The 27311-nt window shown below is 35.4% G+C and overlaps 1 protein-coding gene across 3 annotated transcripts in view; it reads right to left on the minus strand.

Annotated features, from left to right (window-relative positions):
* Window positions 1-10899: 10899 nt before the first annotated feature.
* LOC131073252 (P-loop NTPase domain-containing protein LPA1 homolog 2) overlaps window positions 10900-27311 on the minus strand; it is a 237335-nt gene continuing 220923 nt past the window's right edge. For all 3 annotated transcript variants that reach the window (XM_058009658.2, XM_058009660.2, XM_058009659.2), the window contains 4 exons: window positions 14089-14568; window positions 13206-13928; window positions 12160-12264; window positions 10900-11820 (listed from right to left, as the gene is read on the minus strand). In XM_058009658.2, the coding sequence (XP_057865641.1) occupies window positions 11398-11820; window positions 12160-12264; window positions 13206-13928; window positions 14089-14568 (1731 nt within the window). In that variant the 3' untranslated portion in view covers window positions 10900-11397. The remainder of the gene's footprint in view (window positions 11821-12159; window positions 12265-13205; window positions 13929-14088; window positions 14569-27311) is intronic.

The raw sequence follows: 27311 nt of genomic DNA on the forward strand, positions 1-27311 counted from the left end.
GAAGGAAAGTGAGAATAACATTGGAATCTTGCTTGTTGTTCCTAAATTTAGGTACTTCAATACCATATTTTGTGCTAGTTGCCTTTCCATAGTACCTCTTTCACATATGTATTTATCAACTTTTAAGATGTTAAAAGACATCTTTTGTTTAGTAGTATGGATCATAGATTAGTTTTGAGATCAAGGAAATTTTTCCTTTCCTTAACTAAAAATATGAATAATATTGTCTTGATTAAGCTCTTTGTTCTCCAAGGACTCACCTTTAGGAGGGAGAGCATTAAGCAAGGTGCTAATAATTTAATCTTATTTCTTCAAGGTATGTTTATGGGTAGGGAAAACTTGGGGAGAAGGATTAGCAATGTCCATAAACACTTCTTCTCTAGGAGAGGTACCATGCATGAAAGGTAATGTAACATTAAGGATGTGTTTATGATATCATCTTCTTCCTCTAGGATATCCTTATGGGAGAGGCACATTTTAGAATAAATATCAACATCATTCATCAAAACTTCATCCTTATAAGGGATAGTTTTGAAAGAAGTGTTAATGGTCTCTTTTTGCACTAAAATGCACTCATAGATAGGAGGATCCTTAGGAGAGGGATAGAGTGAAACCAAGGAGGCTAATCCATTATCACATCTATGAAATAAATGCATCATGGAACTAACTAAATGAAAACAAAATGACAACAATTTTATTTTTCAAATGATAACATACGCAAAAGTCATGAAGAGATATCAATGTAATTTTTTATTTTATTGTTTTTTACTAATTCAAGTACATAAACCATGAATAAATACACCTTAATCTGGAAATTGTATGCAAATATTAAATGTAAGACTAAAAATAAGAAATATGCAAGTATAAGAAGAGTCAGGTTCACCAAAATGTAATATTTATAAACTAGACCTCAAAATGAATGTATCTATAAGTGCATAAGCTACATATTTTAGACAAGATTGAAAATATGAATCAATTAGGTGCATAAGAATCAGATCTAAAAATTAAAAATAGAAGTAATGAAAAATGTAAAAAGAGTTGAGTTCACCACAATTTTATAGTGGTGAAGTGAACCTCAATATGCATGTAACTGTAAGTGTATAAGCTATATGTTTCAAAAATTATGACAAATATGATTCAATTGGGTGCATAAGAATCAAACATGAAAATGAAAATTAGAAGTAATGCCAATATAAAAAGAGTCAGGTTCACAAAAATGTAACGGGTGGAAATTAGGGTTTCACAAGTTAAGCTTTGTAAAAAAGAAAATGACCTAACTTTCAAATGCATCACATTAAAAGGATGAAGAACTCAATAGATCCAACCTCGAGTGGGTTGAATGCTAACTGGAGTCCTATTTCCTTTTTTTTAGTTGAAAATGTAATTGAGAAGATGTAAATTGAATATCAAATCTAGGGTAAGGAGGTACATGCATGAACAAGCAACCTAGATTAAGCATGTTATCTGATATTGAAATGAGAGTTGTAGGATATGCATAGGAATTAAAAGTAAATCCAAAAATACACCTTTGCCTAATAATTGAGCTGAAATTGATGTGATGATGGTGCTTGAGGCATATCCCTATCCAAACAGTTGAATTTCTGAATATAGGCCTGAAACTGGGTCTCTAAGACATTATAGACACTCCCTGTCAAATTTGGACCTACTTTGGAAGGACCATGGTTCCAAACTACCCTAGTCCAGAAACTTTCTGATGAAAATTGGTTGGATGCTTTATTTTTTGTGTCCTGGTGTTGTTTTGGTCTTCCTAGCTCCAGTGAGTACCTATAGTTGCACACAAGAGGAAAGAAATAGGGTTGTGGATAGGGGTTTGCCTTAGGTTAGACCTTGGATTTGGAATTAAACCTAATTGAGATAGAAATTAAACTTGATCTGAATTGGAAATATTTCCTTTTTAGGCAAGGCTAGATCTGAAATTGAAATGCTTGAATGTAAATGATTATACCTTCAATAGGTGATGAAATGTTCTTAGGACAAGTCCTCCATGTGTTGATGCAATAACATGATAAATCGCATAAAATCCATCATGAAATCATAGATAAAACATAACATGAAGATGTCTTGATGTATTTTGTTGCTCCTTGAATCAAGTTTTCTCTTGAGGAAGAAGAATTTCTCTTGAATTGGATGATAATGTTGGCATAAGATTGAATGTTTAAAATGAATTGAGAGAGATGCCTTATATAGGGATTTCATAATTGAAATCACCTTTAGGCTGACTTAGATTTGTGATTATTCGTACGGAGTAGAATTCGAATTAGATAAAACCGCCAAATTATCCTCCTGAAATTAGGGGTAAAAAGTGTAGGACCATGGTGGTAGATCGCCCTAGTCTCGACAATATTTTTTCAACTTTGGGGAATGAAAGATAATGGGGTTCTAATGTCAATTCCAACTTGGTGGATCAAGCCATAATGTATAGATATGCGGAATATATTTTGAAATTTGAAATTAGGGTAGGATTAAAGATAAATCAAGATATAATGATAAAGGGCACACTTAAATGTGCGTGGGAAAATGTGGTGACCAAAACGAATAAATTGAGATCAAAAGACCCACATACCAATGAGACTCTTGGTGCAATTATTTAAACTGTTTGAACTAGTTTAACTTCCCAAGGGGTGTCCCATTGTTCTCTATATCACAGGATCCCTAAAGTCAATGTTTTGCTCTTAGATCATTGAACAAATGACTTAGGAATGACAACTCCAAGAACGAGTGATATTGTGATCTATATGCATGAATGCACTCTAAGATCTATATGACATGTTAAAACTATGATGATTAAGTTAAGATGAAGATAGTGATATGATAAAAGATTAACAAATTATCCTAACATGATATACTAGCCTAGTATGAATATTCTACGATATGAAAAAAATGCTTCTAAATGCTATGATGATGTTTTAACAAAGAGAGGCTAAAATGCTTAGTACTTTAGGCTATAATGTAGATGCATAAAACTTGGAGATATGTGGATAATGAAGAATGAGAGCTCTATTTATAGGGAAAATAGGGCAATGGATGGTTAAGATTGAATAATCTTAACAAGGGCTAGGATTGAAAGTTAATCAATCCATGTTTACAATTCTCACCAATGAAATGGTGACAATTGTCGACAAAAGGTTGCTTGAGAGGAGATGCAAGAGGCATTAAATGCCTAAGAAGACATGAAGGTTACCTTAGGAGGTAAAAGTTAAGGACAGGTTAGGGTTAATCCAATGGATAAAGCTTTTATCCAAGGGGTAAACTCTTGTGAAAGGGTTAAATGGATAACTATGGTCAAAGCCATACGTGTTTGATGAGACCCTTGAGTCAAAAGGACGGTTAAGTTAGAGGAAAGTCTCTAACCAAAGGTCAAAGGTGAGTTAACCATAAATGTTTATTTAAGAGCCTTTAATGGTTTGGAAGACTTTAGAGGTTAACCATTTGAAGACACAAAGCCTTTAATGGTTAATGAAGACTTTGGAGGCTTTGAGAAGTGACTTCCTTTTATTTAGGAATGTGACAATAATTAGGAGATGAATTTAGGCTAAATTGGGAGTGATTAGAAGAGTCTAGAATGGGTTTAGGAGGCAAGCGAGAGATGTAGGAAAGTGCAAGTGGATGAGGGAAAAATATTTTAATTAAAATAAAATTACTTTATTTCAACCAAAATAGATGCAAATTGCATAAATACAAGTAGGGGGATTTTATAAATAAATTAGATTTATTTATTTGCAAGGATCAATTTAATTAAATGTAAATTTAATAAAAAGGGGAGAAAGGGGTTTTAATTAAATAAAGTGGTTTATTTAATTAAAGGCTAGAAAAGGTTTATATGAATTTAATTAAATAAATTGACTAATTTTTTTAATCAAATAGATGAATGCGAAGAAATCAATTAAATAAAATTTAATTAATAAGGGGATATGGTTAAAATAAATATTAAATGTTTATTTAGGAAGGTGGTCAGATTTATACGTCTACACGTGTAATTAAGGGCCCAAATAAGAGTGTGATGGTGTAATAAAGTGGAATAAGACCCATAATATTAAATTAAATATTAATTAATTACAATTGTCACCATAATATTAAATTAAATATTAATTAATTACAATTGTTGACAAGAGGTTGCCTGAAAATGACTAAAATGAGTGCTAGGAAAGTGTGAAATTGGACACACCAATGAATGTGTACAATTTACAACGCTACACATTCTAGTCATTTTCCAGAGACAAGTAGAAGAAATGGGATACCCAAATATTTCAAAGAAGTATAAGCAACCTAGAAATGAAGAATATTAGAAATATGTTCCTAAAGATGAGGGTCAATATGGAAAAGAACTTAAGAATTCTATTCATCCAAGAGTTGACAAGATGCACTAATATAAATGCCAAGAACTCACCTAAGAGTAATGGATTACTCAAGAGTGGCATTGTCCATCAAACAAGTGTCAATGTAAGAACCCCACTAATAATTTGTATATTTAAGTATTTTACACTAGAACTTGCAAACCTACAAATTTCTTCACATTCACACATCACATTAGCAACCCGATCTTAACAAATGGAGTCAACAAAGAAATATAAATTCAATTTTTTTTCTTATTATTTCATGAAGTCTAAAATACATTGAAATATGTTGCAGAAATAATAGGAACAACAAGCGTAATAACAACAAAAACATTGTGACTACACTACATAAGCCCACACTAATTTACAAATTATACAAACTTGAGTCAACTAAAATTACAACTGTGAAGCTCACTCAAAACCTCTAAGCGGCATTGTCCTACAAGACCAAAGAAGTTTCATCATTTGATCTCTATCAAATCTAAGGGTTCTCCTCCTTAGATTTTATTTCTCAAACCCAGTGCTTAGAATAATTTTTGGTAACTTTTTCTATGTATAATGGATAATTCTATGTTGAATAAGAAAAATATAGCAATATATCTCATTTAGTGCATTTGAATGACTTGGAAAAACTATCCACATTTGGTCATTTCATGTCACATAGGTCACCGATGCTTTTAGTGTCATCAACATTAATTGACTCATGCAAAAATCACTCCTTCAAGATGTGTAAAGGCACTTGGAAGTGAGGAAATTATTTTCTTCATAATCACTATTATTCGAAGCATTAATGATGTCTTCTAATTTGAGTGTGAAGGGTGGATAAGATCACTCAAGATTTGAAATAATAGTCAAAATTCAATCATTTTATTATAGTGTGAACACCTTCATATTTTATTTTTAGAAGTGTGAATGCGCACCTTTAGAATAAATAATGATTGCTGATTTAAGAATTCAAATAGATAGTTGAAAGGCCAAATCAAGTCATTAATGAAATCCTATTTGAAAGGCCAAATCAAGTCATTAATGAAATCCTAGGTCATGTAGGGACGAAGGTGGTGTTGGTGTATAATTATGCTTAGTTACTCAAGTGGATTTCTTATGTGACATCTTGCCTAGTTGATAGGTAGTTGTGCTCATTTTCTAGTTTTTCTGATTCTTCCCAAGTGGCAATCTTTGTAAGTAGGTTCCTCCAATTAACCATATATTGTGTGATGGCTCTATATCATAACCCTTTTAACCTTGTGATAATGATGGCATCTTGTATCCATATAGGTGACACTATTATTTATGATCACTAACCAATGCGAATTAGTGTATCGTAAACACATTTGATGCTATAAATGAAAAATATCAAAGGTAGATGGTGTAGCAATATTGTCTTAGGTGAAAGCACTCAACTTGTTTTTAAATGCATTCCTTTAAGAATACTACCATCCACCCATTCATTATTTTTATTTATCAAATTATTTCTAGTTGATAACTTATGTGAGAAGTGATTTTTGTATCTATAATATGAAATAGTTCCTCCCAAAATAAATTGCAAAGTTTTCCATGTATATTATTGACACCAATTTTTGGTAACCCTAATAGCCTTAACACTTCCTTGAAGAATAATTTTTCAACATGATGTGCTTTGAATTCAAAATATAAGGCAAATAAGTATGTTGAGTTATTTAACTTATTTGTACCGATATAAATGCAATATTTACCATATACCTTGGCAGAACTAATGATAAAGTCTATGAACACACATTCCCAACTGTTGTAATAGACTTGGAGGAAAGACGTGTACTTCTTCATTTTGCTAGTAGATATGTACTCTTTAATATATGATAAAATCCTTCTTGAAGCACTTCGAAGAGTATCACCCTCTTTTGTCAAAATTTTGTAGGATCTAGAGTGTCCCATCATGGGTGTATCATGCAAATACTTGAATTATTATATTTTATCTTAAATTCAAGAACTAGATACTCTATTATTATAACAAATGAGACCATATGCTAGCATATGCTAGTTAAAAATATAAATTCAAGAATTAGATATACTCTATTATTATAACAAATGAGACCATATGCTAGCATATGTTTGTTATCCCATTTTTGTTGCTCATCATTTCAAATCAAGTTAATGCAAGAAGAACTTCAAGTCATTACAATTTATCTCAACCGAACATCTACCATAAAGGAAATAATTTATGAGTTAAACTAAAACATTTTATGACAATAATCTCCCTATAGAAAAGAGAAAAACCATTTCTTGAATCTTCTAACTTTTTCATTAATATGGCCCCAATACTTTAACTTGAAACACTACATGCTACCACAAATATGTTAGGATTTAAGAAAATTGGAGCAATAAACAATATTAATTATAATGCAAAATATAAGAAGCAAAAACAAGAATTCATAATATCACACAGATTTAATGCGGTTGACCCAATGTGAGCTACATCCATAGAGAAACAACCATCCACTTTCTTTTTATTATCTAGCAAAGAGAAAATTACAATCTCATGGATTTTCACATTCCACGATCACTTATTTATCAGGCCTTTTTGGTGGCTTCAAAGATTGGTTAACATACCAAAATAATAGTTGACTCTTATTAAACAATGAGAATTTTTTGCTTCAAGGACACTACCCCCAATAACCTATGTTGGTTGTATTTCCCCCAAACCCCTACCATGAGTTGTCCTTGGGCTCTCATCAAGGGCATGAGCCCCTCAAACGTTGCAATAGGGTATTTTCCACCCTACACTTCCTCATTAATTGATTTTTTGGGGGAAACGACTAAAAAAGACACCAAATTTTAATTCCAACAACATGATCAATCACCACATACCAACAAAATGAATGCAAAAAAATTGAAATGAATGCAATACATGAATTGATTACCTCTTATTCTTATCAAAAGCATCTTGTGTTATAAGAATCCATGCAAAGATAATTTATTTGTCATGTTTGCTAAGGGTGCTACTGCATGTGAAAATCCCTCAATAAACCTTTTGACATTGCTACATAAGCTAAAAAATCTTCTCAATAGAGTTAGTGTGGTAGGAAAAACCCATACTAGAAAAGATTGAATACTCTTTTGGTTAATTTTCATGTCTTGAGCACTAATAACATGACTTAAGTAGTAAACACTAGAGTAATCAAACTCACACTCAACTTCTTTTAATAAAAAAGAGACCGTTGCTCTAGAATATCAATTATCAAACTTAGATGCTACATATGATCCTTCCATTCTTTCCTACCCATCAGCATATCATAAAAACTATCAAACTAATTTATCTAAGTTGTCCATTGATTCTTGATTCACCCTAAGTCAAAAAGTGGTTGGTATATTAGTCAAGTTGAATGACATGACCTAGAACTCAATGTGTCCAATAAGGCCTTTGACAATGATATCATGCATATATTCTTTACAAACAAATTTTGTGGTAGCTAGATCCCAAACCAGTCTTCATGAAATAAGAAGTGATAAAGGTATGCTTACAACCACTTTCTAACTCTATGGCATGTTGTAGCATTCTATTTGATAATAATCTAGGGGACATATTATGGAGCATCATAAGATGTTGATTTGGAAAAATGCCAAAATAAGGAATATGTTTCTTACAATTAAATTCAAGATAATACATATGTCCTCCATCACCTTATTGTTGTCCAAGCAACTTGTCTCTAGCAAAAAAAAAAAAAAAATCCTTTTTCTTTAAGTACTCTCAAAGATCTATAAATATAATTCCAAACACCACAAATTTTCCTTCAATTGTAAAGTTTATCTCCCTAAATTGATAAATTTGTAGATGCTCACCAATAGAATCCAACCATTCTACATCAATAACCATTTTAGTTCCCATAGGATAATTGCATTACATACCTTATGCTCAATTATGGTAACAAGGAGCCACTTGAGTTTTGGGGCATGTAGAAAGGTGAGTATATTAGAAACCATAAAATTGAATCCATTAAAAAATTTAGCCTACATGTGCTTCATGATACCTTCTATTTGTAACTCTTTCATTATACCACCAAGATACCACACCATCATCAATGGGTCATCTTAAAGTGAAGACAAGAGATCCCCTTTCCATTTAGTACCCTTTATATTTTCATTGTTGTCATTATAGTCCTCATTAATATAAACAGGTTATAATCGCATTATATTAAAACAATTTAGTAAATTCATGCTATCTTGTATATCATTCTCACATGGGATTGTTTCCTTCCATTCTTCCTCCCCTTCCTCATTAGGTACATGGTCTTCTAGATCCATAAATAATTTGAGTTCATTTGAATTTATGTCCTCATTGGATACCACCTCAATGTAACACTCGTGTTGCTTACCAATGCACATATGACTAGGGGTCCATGATTCCCCACAATAAAAGTAGAGATTTCTTTTAAAATCATTTTTGGTGCCTTCAATTATCTCTTTGTAACAACTAGAGGCATGATGTCTTTCGTTGAGTTGCTCAAATAATGTCTTTTTGAAATTGATTTATAGTTTGGTGCTAGTTGTGGCTTTGGTTTTAAAAGCTCTTTCTATAAAAATAATACCTCTTTCCCATGCTCATTCTATAAAAATTCTAATTTTTGACATGGGAAGGAGGTATTATTTTTATAGAATGAAGAGCATTTAAAACCAAATTTTGCTTTTGCTTTCTTTTTACAAGTTAAAATCACACTTTCAAGCATTTTAAGCAAAGAAACGAGACTCAGACTCGGCTCGAACTCGACAAGGCCAACTCAACTTGGGACTCAGACTCGAGAGTCAAAACTCGGCTCAAACTCAGCTGAACTGACAAAGTGAAAAACTCGAGAAATTTAGAGATTTTTAAAAATTTAAAACTTGTTTCATGCACCTTATATTAAATACACCTTAAAGACACAATAACATTATCAAATAGAAGCTAATTTAATTACATACACAAGTATACATCAATTACATAAGGATAAACACAAATAGTAGCTAAAGGAAATAACAAACATAGATATATAAATATTGTCAAATGTATACAATATTACAAAACTCATGGAATAAAAAATCCATGTCATCATATGATCAAATGAAATGCAAACTCTTCCTTTCCAACCCTTGATGCACCAAATGAATGTATATGTTGTTATATGGAATTGGAGCCTAATCAAGACTCTAAGATTAAAATTTCCCTACCTTTATCGATGCAATTTCCCACCCAATTTTACAACGGGGGTTTGGGGGTAGCACCCCCAAGTTGGGGTCAAGGGACAATGCGTCAAGGGTTATTTTTCTATTGTTTCTCCTCACAACTCACCTTTTTCCTCCTATTTTGTCAAATGAATGAATTGAAGTTCACTTTTAGGCTCAAAGCATAATATAAACCAAAAAAATCAATTCAAAACATATTAGAAGTTGTGTTTTTTTTAACTTAAAGTTACATGTCGTCGATCGAGTTTGGGAGTCGAAACTCGCCAAACTCGACAATATTGGGCGAGTGCGATTTTGGGTGAAATTTTGACCCAAACTCGTCCGAGTTTGAGTCTGAGCCCACTGGACTTGACGAGCATGACTCGACTCGCAAATCGCCCAAACTCGACGATTTTGGGCAATCCCTGTTTCTCTAATTTTAAGTCACTTTGGCAAATTTTATAATATTTTGGAAACAAGTCTAAAATGTGATCTTTTTCAAAATTTTGAAGGATTTAATAAGTTTTTTGACTAATCGTTTGATTTTTCCAACTCTTTTCGAGACCTATATTTTTTAACAAAAAATACCCTTAAAAAAATAAAAAAATTAACATTAGGTCTAAGATGGTTCGAGTGAGTACTTTTTACTAAAACTATTAATAAATGACACTTCATACTTCGATAAAATACATGAAAGCAGAGAAGACAAATGTATCGAATGGGTGCCAAAAATGAGGGAAGAGCAACATTTGAGAATAAAGGTGACTTTAAAGGAAAATTGATGTCTAGCAGGTCTCATAAATAGAGCATTTTAATTTTTTTAACATTTGAGAATAAAGGTGACTTTAAAGGAAAATTGATGTCTAGCAGGTCTCATAAATAGAGCATTTTAATTTTTTTAAACTGATTGGCATCTTACCTTGAGTTTACTAATAAATATAAATTCCATACTATTTTTAGCATAGGATAGTATAGTAAAATCAAAGGTGGTGTAGATGCAAAGTTTGGCCCAAAGCAATAGTAGTTGCATGATAAATCTCAAACATTGTACCTGATTTTAGTTTCATAGAAAATATATAAAAGCCCTGAGCTTTCACTTACTAAAAAGCACATATTTGTTATGTGTCCACCTTGGATTGCATATGGTTAAAGCAAAATCCCCCATTGATGTTTAATTCCATGTACTATCATAAAATATTAACTCACGCACTGCAACTGATATTATTCATTTGTCATCGACGAATCAATTGTTTTTGTTTTTGTTTCATTATATTCCAAAAGTTATAGCCCTTATGAACTAAGCTCATAGCACACTGGTATTTTAGATACAACGGTTCATTTTTAAACCATATAACAATATCAAGAAAGTGTATTTTGGTGGCAATCTGAGGGAAATTATTATCTTGCATAGAAAAGTGGCTAAGATCAAGAGAAGACATGAAAGATGAATGCAATTGCTAAGAATCCAGTATTAAAATGTCATTTTATGGAGCTAACTAGAAATTTTTACCTATGAAAAATGATGCCAACCATGATTCGCTTACAAAGAAGTTTCCCATAGATAAAGCATTTAATTTTATGGCCAACGTAGACTACTTGAAGCCTCACTTGAAATCATTCCATTAAATAATTTGATATACTTTGAAAGGAAGGGAGACTTTGAGATCGACTAGGAACTTTGCAGTGCTCTGCAGTATGGGATGTTGATGTTCTGCAAGGTGCCATAGATGCACTAGTCGAAAGGTATTCAATTTGAAATGAAGAATCATTCAAAATAGTTCTACTTAAGGCATCTGACTCGGACATAAAAGATTTGCAAGTCATATCAAAAAAATGGATATTATTGCAAGAATTTTGCTTCTTCCATGTCTTAAGCGGTTTTTGATATACTTTGAAAGGAAGGGAGACTTTGAGATCGACTAGGAACTTTGCGGTGCTCTGCAGTATGGGATGTTGATGTTCTGCAAGGTGCCATAGATGCACTAGTCGAAAGGTATTCAATTTGAAATGAAGAATCATTCAAAATAGTTCTACTTAAGGTATCTGACTCGGACATAAAAGATTTGCAAGTCATATCAAAAAAATGGATATTATTGCAAGAATTTTGCTTCTTCCATGTCTTAAGCGGCACAACTTTTGAACTTATTCTTTCAAGTCCATATTTCTCTAAATATTTTTTAGCTTGTTCACCTTCTGGATTATCTGACCAATAAGCACAATCTTGTTCATCAGAATTGGCCAGATCATCTCCTTCATCTGATCTTGCAGACCCCTCATCAACAGAGCCTTGTAACTGAAACAACAAAAATAGATTAGAATTGAGATTCTGTTTAATAATATGAAAACAAGGTACATGCTTGCCACTTTATAAGGCCCACAGAAGCTAAGTATTAGGGATACGAAATAAAAATAGAGTGTTATGGAAGGTCACATTTCTATTTAGTTATGTAAATAACTTTTCGCTTTTTATGTTTTTCTGGAATCACTGTCATTTCTTGCCTTTTTTTTTCATTTCCAACATTTCAGGCTTGTCTTCTACACTATTGAGAATTTGAACTTTAAAGCAATATACCCATTATCTATTGATGTTGATAAAAGATTGCACAAACAAGCAAAAGAAGCAAGTATTTACCTCTTCCTGCTGGATGCCTGAATCACTGAGGTCGTCTTCAGTGTCAACAGGAGGCGCTTCATCTAATTCTTCATCACTGCCCGGTACAGGCAGTTCTTCAGTAAGCTGCAATTACAGTAAAACTACTAAATTAGGGACGAGTGCAATTTTAAACACTAAAAAATATTTTTCCCAACGAATGAAGAACATTTCCTAGAACAAAGCTACGATGGTAATTCATAACCATGTTTGTTAAAGAAGGTAATATGAGAGATCAGGAAGAAACATAAAATGTTTGCTCACAAAATACAGAAAAATAAAAGAGGGAAATTATGCATTTTAATTATTTCTCAAGACAATATCCCAGAGCAGGTATTCAACTCCTAATTAGGAAAAAAAAGTTTCACAATACAGCAAATAAGAGAGAACGTGTTTTTTTCCCCTTACAAATTGCAGGTATTTTCTACTATGGATGGAAGTAGATACAGCTAGAAAATGAAACTGTAGTGTGGTAAATTATAATTGTTAAAAGCAAAATATTTTGGAGCACAACTTATTTTTTCTTTCACAACCTGACTAAATTATATTGGCAAGAAAGAATAATCAACTGAACAAAAATTAAGGGGAAGACATACTACCACCATTAACAAAAAATAAGTACTTAAAAAGATATCCAAACTTGAACTGTTCTAAAAAGGCTAACAAGGAAGATTGACCACTAGATAAATATTATTCCTGCCCTGAAAACTGTAATTCGTAAAACATAATCTACGGACTCAGAAGAAACTGAGTAGAGGTTTCACGCAATTCTCAATTGGACCAATTCAGAAGTATCAATATTAATCTTATAGCATGCTGGGGCTATCAGAAGGAAAAAATAGTGAATAACATACTAAAAATACTGCAATTCGGACCAGAAAGAGGATCTTTATTTTTTGAGCAATACCTTTGTGTAGTGCACATAGGACAATAACATGTTGGAACAAAAAAAATCTGAATTTTAGCATCATTTGGATCAATCTTATATAAAACACCTAATCAGAATCACAGAAAAGTAACTGTTATACCTCCTTTGCAGGCCCATCAGAATGCCTGGGTGAATTTGAATATGAAGAATAATGACTGATTACTTCATTACCATCGATGCTGCTGGCATAGCTCGTTCCACCTGTGTCGTTATGCCAGGAACTAATACCAAAATTACCAAACTGGAGGTTAACTGGTTCTTCTTTCTCAACTTCCAAAGGTCCATACATGGGATCTCCAATACAACTAACACTTCCATGGTTTGAAACAGGTTTACCTTCACTATCTACTGTATCAACTGGCCAAGCTTTTGCCACAGATCCATCTGTATTTACAAATGCCATGAGACGTCGGAAGGACCCTCGTCTCTGGATAAGCTTAAACATACCCTTTGAGCTAAGAGAAGCTGCTGTACATCGATTACGATACTCTTCATCTATAATTTTGACAGTATTTGTTGCCTGATCATAAAGGTGTTCACCTCCTGCTCGCCTACGTAAACAACTGAAGATTGTGGCATGTATGGAATCCACACTTCTATCCACATTAGTATTATTGACCTTTGGAACAAGATGTTTGTCAGCTCTTTTGCACAAGTAATCCTGAATTGCACGGATGTTGCGAATGTATTTAACATATTTATTCTTTAAAGGATCTAAGGTCATATACTTTGCACGAACAGCAAAACGCTCCAAATGCTTATCTTCATTTGCAATGTAGATCATAAATGGTATGATTGATGGATGTTTTTTCATAAGCCCCATCTGTGAAAATTTGAGTAAAAATTTAGCACAACCAATGAAACCAAGATGTGCATTGCAAGCTTCTTTAGCTAGTTCCACATTACTTAATAGAAACATGAAAGGCTGCCTGCATCACAGGCATACACAAATGCATGAACAAACAACATATATATAAACTCACCACAAAATTCAAGCTCAAATGCACTCCTTCAACAACAACAGACTGCTTCCTTTCTTCCCATGCGGTAATTAACCTGTCAAGACTATCAATCACCATTTCACTCTGTGCCTTATATCCTTCAATAGCCATAGCTTTGGATCCAACAGCTTCCACACTAAGATTAGCCTCAAATCTTTCTCCATTTGCAGAAGTATCAGATATCATTTGCTTTTTGTTCTCAATCTCACTGCCTACATAACTATCAGCTTGGTAATCAGCTTTTGCCTCTCTGCTAGTGGACTGGTCATTTCCAGGCTGTCCTGAAATTTTTTTCTCTTTCTTTTTGGCCTTTGCTTCTGCTACAGCAACTGGATCCAAACACTCACCAGCATGATAAGTTGAGGCCCACAACAAAGGGTTTTCCTTTTCATCTACAAAACTCCTCATCATGTGACGTATAGAATCCGTTGAAACAACAGTTGTGATTCCAAGTCTGCTAGCCTGTAGCAGGGAAAGAACACATTAAATACTTTAGAAGTTACTAATATCACACCAAGCAATAAATACATATCAAAAACACACTACACACTGAAGTTCTGAACAACCCAAAAATTGTGGTGCAGAAAAAAAGAAATTTGAAATTTACATAGACCTTCTTACAGAACAATAAATATAAATTTGGGAATGGCAATTGACTGATTTGTTCGCTCCATACCTATAAGTAACCTAAATACCATATTATCGAATAGTGAACTTGTTACAGAAAGTCCATCCGATCAAAAGCATTCACAAAATAAATTTACTTGTCATTTAACAAAATTTGTAAAAATCCATATTTCTAGGGATCAACAAAGACATTGTACAATTGTGTTAAACATGATTTTGTACAGGAAAATACCATGCTTGACAATGTCTCAACAAACTACAGACTATGGTTGGCCATAATTGTATATTATTTCTCCAAGAATTGAGGACCAGGGAGATAGGGTTGTTAGCAACAACAAAATAGTTCTTGATTCCTGGGATGGCAGGGATGCAGTTATTAAAAATTAAAATAATGTAAATAATAAATTTAAATTTTTTTAATTTTCTGATGCATTCCTGTACTGGGGATGCAGGGATGGCTCAGAAACACTCCCCTGCCATCCCCTGTCTGCAACATTTTGGAGGAAACATTTCAGAAACAGTGGCTCTGTAGGAATGACCAACCATCCTGGGGAGAGCAGGCTGTCCCCACATAGAGCCAATCTAAATTTTCATTTTTTAAGCACAGATTTAATGATATCAGATTTCCACAATCCAAAGTGAGAAATTTGCAATTGTTTCTGGATTAGATTGTGTTGAGATTTTTTTCATCAACATTTCAGATCACACTCCATGATCCATCGTTAGGATGATAATTAAGAGCATAAAGAGATACAAAGTGAGTTTTGCAGATCAAAGAACCTACCATAAGGGAGAGAGGAGAGAAGAGGGAGAAGTTGCATGAGGATCAAGGTACCAAGAAGGAAAAGGGGCAACAAAAAGAGGCCAAAAAAATTAAAAACTTACTTATAAAAATAAAAGAATAACAAAAACTTTTAAAAAATTAGAAAAAATATGAAGAAAGGAGATGAGGAAGATAGAAAACAAAAGGATAAAACAATATAACAACAATTAAATGAAGAAAATAGTAAAAATTAAAAAACTAAATGTATATTATGATATAAAAGGGATAGACTAACTTAAGGAAAGAAAAGGTAACAAGATAATACCAAAAGAAAAGGAAAGACTTAAGAAGTAAATAAATATATAAAAAAAAAAGAAAAGAAAAGAAACTAAAGAAAGGAAAAAAAAACTATAATAGACAATGGAAGAAAATAACTATAGAATACAAGTTTCCTCACTAGGTACACCACCTCATGAAGGATGGATGGCATATCCACTCTTGGGTCTAGGGTAAAGAGTCGCTTCAAGCACCCTATCATGTCCCCTTATGCGGGCTATTATGGCTGAACCACAAAAAATAAAATATAGATATCATGAAAAGATGATTGTGAATATACGTGCTCTAACCCTAGTAATAATAATTGATAGTGTATTGTACTTTTCAATGAGCTTGAAATTATGATTTAGGGCAAAAAATAGGGTGACATTATAGGATTATTAGCATGAACCCAATCCCTGGTTTTAGAAAGACAGAATGAAATCACGACATTCAAACTCTGAATGGCACTTTACTGTTGGAAGTATCAATTCACAAAGTTTCAGAGAAATGGATAGCACACTACCATGCAAGTATAATAGTATTTATTATCAAATGAATAAGTCATATTGGCAATTGTAGCTTATATTGTAAATTTCTTTCAAGAGATAAGTAATATACAATTATTATAACATTACTAAGAAATAAATGGTTGTGTACAAAGGTGTAGTCTAACATTATTAATTCTCTCCTAAGAACTAAACTTGAGACAAATAGTACCAAGAGGTTTAGTCATTAGATTTTCAAACTATACCTATGATGTGCAATAGTAGAGAGAAATAGCATCAATGTCAACCAATTGCCTATGTTGTGGTCCTAGTTCGAGCTTGGGTTCAGGTTCGAGGTTCAGGTTTGCAGGTTCAGCCAAAAAAAAAAATTGGGTTTCCAAACCCATATGTACACGTGTGCGTGTGTATATATATATTAATTAATTAATTAAAAATTTGTTTATTAATATTAACTATTTATATAAAAAACATAATACATATTAATATATAAATATAAAATATGAAATTAAATTTTATATATAATAAATAAATATAAATTTTTAATATTATGTAAAAATAAGTGCATTAATATTTAATTTAAAATAAATAAATATAAAATATTTGTCCAAATGAGATCTATTATTAAAATTTTAAAACCATATTGATGCCTCTCATGGTCATGTGGCGATGTAATGTGCTTGTTATTATTCCTCCTCAAATAGCAAATGTTGTTGTAGTGGAGTCCATTATGATTCGAAGCCTCTAAGTGAATATGCTCAATCAATGACCTTAAAACGAATCACCCGCTCTCGATATCACCCGACATGAACTAAATTTCTTGATCAACCACCCGCTCTCGATATGCTCCTTGATGAACTAAATTTCTCATTACCCACCTAAAATAAATGCAAAATCGAGATTTGACTTCCACGTCGACCACATACCATAGGGTTTAGTGCTTCTGGGGACAAACCCATAGCGTTTGGGTTGGACCCTGTCCAAACCCAGGGGGAACCGAACCTTGTCCCCTAGAAGAACCCAGTCACGTAGCCAATTGCCAAGTGTCATAGTGATCAGCCTAAATGTGCAAGGCAGGATAAATTGGGTTCTTCACTAATTTCAAGGTTTCCAAATTGTAACAAAAAACTGAAAGAAGTGTAATCTATGGATGTTGCAAATCATTCAAAAGTTGGTGTAACCATACTATGCACCAGCCACTAGCAACTGCTTTGTACTTTGTTTTAGTGGATAATAAAGCTATAATATATTAATGTGTTGAAGCTTACTCTGCAATGGAACAACTCCTAATCCCAAACAAAGAATATTGTCAATAGCGGATCTTTTACCAACTCAACCAGCTTAATCAAAATATGTATATCCTGTCACCTAAAGTCATTGTCCTCAAAAAGAGAATGCCAAAATAAAAAATGCATGACATATCATACAACAAGCTTTTTTCCTGTTTAATGAAGAAGCCTCAATTGAGCTAAAAACCGAGAGAGATAAGATATATGATATATTGGATCACCCACCAATTGTCTATAGTGTGAATTATTAACCAATGATGATGAGTCATATATGGCCTAACAACTTCAACCTGACCTCCATAGGTGTAACTGAAAATTATAATCAACATTGTGGGAGTGTCCCAAAGGATTTGTAAAACACCTGATCTAAGCCATGAAAATGAAATGATCATATTGCCAAAACTCTAACCTGAGCAATATTGTAGGAGGCCTATATCAATTGTATCATAAGAACATAGGTCAGGCTTCACATGTTGCAATCTCAGCTGAAGCAACAATTTCTTTCCCTACTCTTCAGGGTTAAGTAGGAAGATCATATTCCATATAATTTAATAATACTACTATATCCATTGTTGCCTGACCCAAGACTCCTATGGAAAATCAACTACATCTAGGGTTCATCATAGCTCAAATCTTTGTCTCTAATATATGAGAAATGTAGGAGAAATCCCAATCAATGATGTAGACACTAATGATTGTGATGGCGTACAAGAAGAATTAGAGCCTTCGTGTTTCAAAAAACCATGCACTAGTTCTAGGCTGTTCACCTACAACTTGTTTATTAGAGTAGCAATCGAAGAAAATTCCCTTTTTTTTTAATATCAGCAACCAAACAATGACTTTACTAGATTGTTCACCATACCTAACAAAGAAATTTCTAAAGCTCTAAGAATATAGATTACTCTTTTAGCTATCAGAAACTAAAATATGTGCAGCTAAACCAAAAACAAAAAAAATGTGCTAGAGTCAGGTAGACTCTCTCAAAGATCTGCAACAAAAGTGGCATTCCTACCTTTTGGGATATATCATCAAATATGGACAATTTTAGCAATTATTCTTTCTGATGATTATCAAAATCTGTAAGGTCTTAAGCCAACCAATTGCAGACTGATATAATGCCGGTTTTCAGAAAATCTGAAGAATTTTGGACTTATTTTACAGATTAAAAAAAAAAGCACCAGATTTTTTTAAATAATAGTTCAGTTCATACCTGTTGACGTGTATTTTGTACACAATCATACACAGAATAAAATACCAATAGGCATCTTATCCTCTCTTGAGAAAATAGTCTCTAACTGCTGAAGATTCGCATAACGGATCAGTTAGGTAGACTCCAAGGTTCTTTTAGTGGGGTCTCCACGTGTGGACAAGCTTTTTAGTGGTATGATGTGATTTGCTGTTTCCTCCAAGGGGTCTTACGCTTTCGAAGCTCGAAGATTTTACTAAACTAAAGGAACTTTAAAAAAAAAACAAAAGGATAGGGTTTAAGAGGTCTAATCTAGCCTAACCCTATGAATGACTTAGCATGGACGAGATTTGGCAAGACTCAACCAACTTCAATTTTGCCATAAGATAACAACTCAATTGAAATTAGTGCGATCTTCTAAGGTAATATAATGATGTTCAATGCATCAAAGACCAAGGACACTACTACGAAGGTACATATCCAAGACACAATGATAATTGAAGATTAAGGACTCAAAGTGTTCTCCAGTCGACCACGCAAGGCGTTCCTACAATCAGCAAGAAGCTAGTGGTTTGGATTGCGAATCCTACCAAATATCAAATCTCACACTTAGTCTTTCAAATTAACAACTACCTCGATTGAGCACGATTCAAGTGTATCAAACAACCATGAAGATAACTCAAGAAATTTGCAACAAAACACCATAACTTCAATATTTTATTGATTTCCAAGTCATCATGTACAACAATTGCTTGAAGTTCTCTCTTCAAGACTCAATCTTGCTACAAAATAAAATTGCTTCTAGCTTTAATCTCTCTTCTCTATTACATCAACTATTACTATTATTCTTCAATGAAATGAAAAATGGGGGTATATATAGCATCCCCAGTTACAATGAAAGGTCCAGACTGAAAGTAAATCAACGGACAAGATCATGACACCTAAACCCTAATTAGGGTTTGTTACAAATGACCTCCTTTTTACTGAACAATATTAAATGCATAGCCAAATATTAAATTCGGCACAAAAACCTAGGAGGTATCAACCAATGAGAAATAAGATGTCATGTCATCTGTAACAACCTTTCATCTAGAATCTTATTCCCTTTCCAATTCTCTTTCTTAGCATATGCAATGAATTTTGTCACGATTCCTTCGATTTCTGTGATTGGAATCTCGGGAAGATTCTTGATACTCTCTTCTAAGTGGATGACCTGATCGAATGCATCTAGAAGAGCTGCGTCCCAAGTAGATTCAAGTTCCTTCGTTCTATCAATCAGGAGCATGGTGGCATACATCTGATCATACTGCTCATCTGTAACATCTGCGTCCTTGCAAAAGATGATCTTGATTCTATCCTCAAATTCCTGCATATCCACATCTGTCTCGACCTCGATCCTTCTGCCAAGAATGGTACGAAGTACCTCAAATACTCTGTCCTAGATCGGATTGATCACCTCCTCAACTTGACCACATCTAACACTGATGTCCTCGAAGAGAACACTCTTTATATGGAGTAAGGTTGACCACTGGAACAAACTGTGAGAATCACCTTCCAAGATCCTCTCCTGCGCTAAAATTCTTCTGGATGTATGTCTTATTACTTTCAAGACAGGGATGACAACATCCTTGGTATGGGCAAATGCAGCTACTGTTGCCATCAATCTGTGGATAATCTCAAGAACTTGGATAGCCTGATGAATGATCTTCGTCATCCTTGTAACAAACTCTATGGCCACTGTATGAGATCTATCCATCCAACTACATGTACGCTGGACCAGGTTCCTGAATCTTTCTGCTTCATTGATCGATTGAAGGGGCAATGCCTGCACTGGTGATCTAACTGGATCCTGACGTCCCAAAGGTTCATTGATGTGACTGAAATATGTCCTCCATGTACCGACCTCTCTCTCAAGCTTTCTATTCTTTTCCACCTCTTCTCTAAGCTTGTCCTTCAATGCCTCAAATGTGTCGATGGCATCATCTAAAGTCTGCTCTGTTGTGGATGGTCCTAACTCAAAAGTCTGTATATCATAATCCTCTGCTAGGATCTCACCTTCATATTTGTCTGCTGCCGGTGTAGCTATCTGCAATTTCCTAGATCCAGTCTCATCTCGAATCATCTTGGACATCTTGGTAGCCTTCTTCCTCTCTGTTATCACATGCGAACGTCCAACAAGGCTCTCTAAATCAATTGCACTGTCCTCGTCCTCAACTACGATCACCTTAGTCAATCTTTCCTTCAACCAATCTGGGATATTCGATCTTGTCTCTTGAACTTGAATTTCATTATGTACTATTTCTTCTTGTCTGGGAGGAGATGTTATTTCATTATCTTCTTCTAAATCATAGTCTTGGAGAGATCCATCTGATGAAACATGCTGTGCCTGTCCTTCCTCCTGCCTGTCATTCTGTACCATCGACTCCATGGACTCTTCCACTCGAATTGTTCTATCCTCTGGTCTGGAAGAAGTACCTGGTGTTTGATCTTTGTTAGCACCTTGCTTTCTCTTGGAAGGCTTTTTCTTTTCTGATCTTTCCTTTCTCTTCGAACCTCTCGAATGGAGATTGCCCTCACTGGCACATCGAAGGTTACCTTCACCTGAATTCCTAGGATTAGGATTGCCTTCACTCACGCTTGCTCCACCTTCAGCTGGTTTCTCTTCCAAAGTAAAAGACATAGCTATGCCTTGTTCTCTCAACTTCTGATGCTGAACGTCTACCCATCTACGAGTACAAGACAAAACTGGTGCCATCAAATCATCTAAATCCACGACCTCGGGCTCATTCCAATCCAACCTTATTGTTTTGCTTTCTCTATCATAGGAAGACTGGATGTGCCTGCCATTGTCCTGAGCTTGGTCGGCCACTCTGTAAATCCTGCATTTCCTGATGAAATCCAAAGGCAATCTAGAATGTATCTTTCGTTTCACTTCAAGATCATCTAGGAGGTTCATCATAAAATCTTCAATTTGGTGCTCATGTTTAAATCTTCTACCGACTGTCTCCTCTAAATGTCCATGTGGATCAAAACTATTTCTCCAAGCAAAAGATGAAAAAGAATACAAGGCTAACTCCTTCTCTGCGTCATCCATGGCTAAGACATTAGGACATACCTCAACTGAATTACCCAAAATAATAGGTACCTGAACTCCATTCTGATGTCTGTGTCTGAATGCCTTCACATACGCTGCCAACTGCCTTGTTACCTCAAGTAACACAATTCTGTCTGTCGGATACCTCGGCAACATGTATGGAGGTAAAGGACATCCATGCACTCTAATGTAAGTGAATTTGGGAAACTGAATGAACCAAGCACCGTACCTCTTGATGAATTCCTGGGCATCCTGAGATAACCTGTTGTGAATCCCTCCTTGCAACGTCCTTGTGATGTTCATCGTGAAGGTATCATTAACTACTAGTTTTTCCCTGGCGGATGATGCAAGTAGGCATAGGAATCACAAGCTCTGACCTCGCCAGGTCCTCTTCCAATCATTCCTCTGTGAGGTAGTCCTGCGTACTCAACACTCCTGATCAAAGCATAGATGACGTATGAACTCATGTGGAAGGACTTAGTAGCCCTGAGTCTCCTCAACTGTACGTCTAAGTAATGGCTAATTATCCTAGCCCAATGTATTGTACCCTTTCCTTGAACAATCACCTGGATGAAGTAAAACATCCACTTCTCAAAATAGAAGGCATGAGGTGCTCCTGTAACTCGGTTGAGCATAGTAATCAAATCTCTGTACTCCTCCTGGAAATCAATCCGGTGCGGTGTGTTCGGTACCTTGCTTAGACGGGGACAACTCTTGAGTAGCCAGTTCTTGTTGATTATGCTTAGGCAAGCATCTGGATCATCATCGTACACTGATCTGGCTCCTTCAATGCTCTTATATATCATGTCCCTGTGCTCTGGAAGATGGAAAGCTTCACTTATAGCTTCCTCTGAAAGGTACGCCAAAGTGTTTCCCTCATTGGACACAATTGTCCTGGACTGTGGATTGTAGTGACGGGCACACTCGATCATCAATTCGTGGCACTGAATAGCTGGAGGAAAACCGGCCGCCTTAATGATGCCACTCTCTATTATTCTCCGGGCGACAGGTGATGGCTTGCCAATGTAGGGGACCTCTCGAAACTTCTTCATGCTAAAGTTCCCCAAGTTTGTATCTCCAATGTTGCTCCACTTCGACACGATCTTGGTCTCCACCTCTTCGGTCTTCTGATCTTCTTTCATGAGAGTTGAGCGGCTGGTGGATGCTCCCGCCTTCGGGGTCGCCATACCTACACACCATTTCATTATGAGAACCATATTTTGCAATGAATAACGTTGATTAGAGAGAGAATTTAGGAAACGTCATGATAAGTCTCTAGAGTTATCATTTCCTAAAAAAACAACGATGATTGAGCTAAGAGATTCAAAATTTCAAAATTTCAAAATTTAAAGTATGACGATGAATGAATAAAACAATAAAATCAAATCGCCATACCTCAATAGAGAGCTAACTCTAGAATGCAAAAAGGAAAAGATCGCCTAGGCAAAATTGAGGTATAAATAGTCTTCAATGTTATCTCCTCAAGAAAATCCACTTCGCCACCCTTGGATTAAACGCGATCCTCAATTGCACCTCTGACAATTCGCTCAAATGGACCTTCAAGTTCGCCCAAACAAATCTTCCAAGTCTCGCCCCTTTGACGTGGTCTTCGATCCTTGGCAAATTCGCTCCAATGAAGTCTTCAAATATCGCACCACCCTTTGATAGACTAGCACCACCTTTGGATTAAATTCGCACCACACATGAAATACTTCGCACTATCTTCGCTTCTCCTTAATTCGCATGAAGGATAAAAATAATGATATGACAATAATAGTTCTCACCCTCCATATATAGCGCTTGCATTGCATTCATCCCTTAGGCCAACTTAAGGATATAAAAACAATTTTTTTTTTTAATTATTTTAAATGAAATAACAAGGCCGACCTCCCTTAAATGAGCGCTCCATGTGATTTTTATTAATTAATTAATTAATTATTAAATGCCTTACGTTTTTTAATTTGCAAATTTCGATTCTAATAAAGGCAAAATAATTAATAAATGTTCAACGCCGTATTAAATGCCAAATTAAATAGGATTTTCAATTTTTTATCGATTTTAGCATTTAAGGAAATTCGAATTGTCTATTTGGTGCCAAAATTATGAAAATGAAAGGGACGTACCTCATCGCCCTGGTCCCTTGGAGAGGGACAGGAGCGATCCATGATTTGGTCGTGATTTTTGCATTTTTTATGTTCAACTCCTTCATCTCCATGTTCAATATCGATCATTTTAATGGGTCCTCCGAATTAGATTATCTTGCATGCGTTCATGGGTGCCTTTTGGATGTTTATCGCCCTGGTCCCTTGGAGAGGGACAGGAGCGATCTCCATATTTTCACGTTCAATATGCATCTTTGATCTTCGATCTTTGTTGTAGAGTGAATAACATCCTTGCTCGTTCCTTCTAAGCTTGTTCCTTCGTTTTCATGACGTGTTTGGACGTTTAAAGGGATCATCGCCCTTGTCCCTTGGAGAGGGACAAGAGCGATCCATGTTTTCTCCTTGACCTTGGCAACTTCTAACTTCGATCCTTGTTGTGATGTCTTCCAAACGCCGTCCCTTGCCTTGCTTATCCTCGCCTTGCCTCGTTTTGAAGGAACATGAGTGCCTTTGATGAGATCGCCTTGGTCCTTGTCCAAAGGACAGGAGCGATGTGAGTCCTTTAGCATGACTAGCAACGTTTGGACGTTCAAAACTCTTGCATATTATCTTCAAACGGTGTCTCGAACCTTGTATGACCTTATGAAGTCTTGACTTAGCTTGAACTTGAAGCAAAATAAAGAGTTCAAAGCAAATCGCCCTAGTCCCTTGGAGAGGGACAGGAGCGATATGGTCCATATGTTCAACTTGGTGATTATTTTACGTTTGAAATCTTCGTATACCATCTTCAAAAGGCACCATGGACCTTCTAAGACCCTGCAAAATCTTGACCTTACGTAAAACTTGCATGAAGTGGCCAATATATCCAACATCGCCCTGGTCCCTTCCTGAGGGACAGGAGCGATCTAGGTCTTAGAGTGCAAATCTCTCCATTATAACGACCTTCGAGTGCCTGTGCTTGATGAAGACGCCTTGAAATGTCCTTTGCCACCTTGTCTTGACTTGGATCGGCTTCAAACTTGAGTGAAAAGCAATATATTCACTATATCGCCCTCGTCCCTTGGAGAGGGACAGGAGCGATCCTCCTTTTGTGGCTCTTATTTCACTTTGTCAGGTTCTAAATTTATATTCAACGGACTCGTCATACTCCACTCCATTCGTCCATGCCTTAACATTGCTTGTAACTTGGCCAGAAAATCATTTATACCAAAAATCGCTCTGGTCCCTTCCTGAGGGACAGGAGCGAACTGGACATTTTGGGACCCCTGTGGACGTTTTAAAATCTTCAATTTGTATTCAATGAGTTCATCTCATGCTTTCTCTTGCTTTTGAACGTAAACTTGCCTTGGTTTTTGCCTGGATTTTGCCTAATGAAGGACATCGCTCTGGTCCCTGGGAGAGGGACGGGAGCTATAAGATACTTCGCCCTGGTCCCTTCCTGAGGGACAGGAGCGAACTTTGCATTGTGGACCATTCTCCTCCATTTTTGCATCTCAAATTATATTCATTTGGTAAAGCATCTCCCTTTGGAGGCCTTCAAATCATCGAGTCGTCGAAATCTCGCAAGGACAAGGCAAAATTTGATTTGTAGCTCCGGTCCTTCACTGAGGGACAGGAGCGATTTTCCTCCTGGAGGCATTTCTGTGCTCATGAAAATCTTCCATTTATATTCAATGGAAAGATCTCGTTGTTCTCCATCACTTCCAACTCGAAACTTGTCTGGACCCTGCAGGAATAATGAGATATTTGAAAACGAGCTCCTACAGGCCAAAATAACATGATTTTTCACATTTTAACACTTCACAAGGCAAAAACAAATCATTTCCAATGCCCAGGATCAAAAATCAAAAAGGTCAAAATTTAGTCAAAATATTCAATCAGACAAAGATTCACATTTCACTTTCAATACTTAGACAAATTTAAGCTCTGCATCAACATTCCAATTGAACATTAGACCACTCTGGCGAATTTATTGCATTCAACATTTGCATCCTAGAAAAGGAAGCTCAAAAGATCTCAAAAACGACTGGACTTTGGCCTGAAAAGACAAAAATAAAAACCCTAAGGCTTGACCCTAAATCCAGACAACCGACAGACTAACAAAATCCTAAAAACAAAAGCAAAAACGAACGAAAACAAGCGAAAAGAGGGGGTCCCCATTTGCGATGGGGCGATGTGTGAAATGGTCACAACAATACCATACAGATTATGTACAGGCCTCACCGTTCAGTTTGAGTCTATTGATTCAAAAACCCTGCTCATTCATCAATCTGTAACAAACACATCTTACTGTACCTGTACAGCTCTGTTTTCCTATTGTTTTTGCCTACCTACATCCACAGCAATTTCTGATATTTTCTTCTGATTCTCCTGACATCAATTTCAATTTCTTCTTTCTTCTTGGACAGCGATTTGAATTTGGAGATCAGTTTGAATGCACAGAGCATACGACAATGATATCTCCCCTCTCCCTTTAATCTTCTTCTCCATTAGATCTGCTTAGTGTACCCTCTTCTAGAACTTCCTCCCTCCAAATCAGCATCAGCATACCCTTTCCAAGGCTCCTATCTCGGATACCAAATGTTTGAAAAATGCATACATAAATTTTGAGATAACTGGATGTCACACATGTCAAAGTCTATATGTTTGTATGTTATCATTGAATGGGAAAGTTACTGTTATCACAAAAGCTTGCACCCTTGCTAAGCTATCAACTCAGCAACCTTGTGAAACATGGAAACAACCCCAAAGTGTGGGACCTTGCGCAAGGGGTTGAATCTCCGGAGAAGGTCGGCTTCCTTCTTCAATTAGATGCAAGTGTTGAACCAACTAAACACTTTAAAAATAATTCTTAAGCCTATCTTAACAACTTGCAGAGGTAAAAGGGAAAAGAGAATGCTTGAAATAGGAGGTGATGCACCAAGAAGAGATTGTTCCTCTCCCCACTAAGATGACACAAAGAATTAGCTGAAACACCCAAGAGATGCATAAAATTCAGTTGCATGAGTGACTCCAATGCATGTATGGAGGTTAGAATTTGCTAAGTGTCAAGAGGGGAGAAGGATTCCCACAAGTCACACTCAGAAAACAAGTTAACACAGCATATATGGAGAGAAAAGCCACAAGACATAAACCTATAATGAAGGTAAGAAAACACACACAACATGCATAGGTTGAAAGAAGGCAAGAATGGTGATTTTCAATTAATTATAAGGCCAATGGCCAAACTTACAGTTGCATAAATGCAAGATAAATACAAGAGAAGTGGGAGAGCACGGGATAGCTCAAGCCAGCAGGGAGAGAACCCTTTACAAATGGTTACA

This window comes from Cryptomeria japonica, chromosome 2 (assembly GCF_030272615.1).
Source record: "Cryptomeria japonica chromosome 2, Sugi_1.0, whole genome shotgun sequence".
Lineage (NCBI taxonomy): Eukaryota > Viridiplantae > Streptophyta > Pinopsida > Cupressales > Cupressaceae > Cryptomeria > Cryptomeria japonica.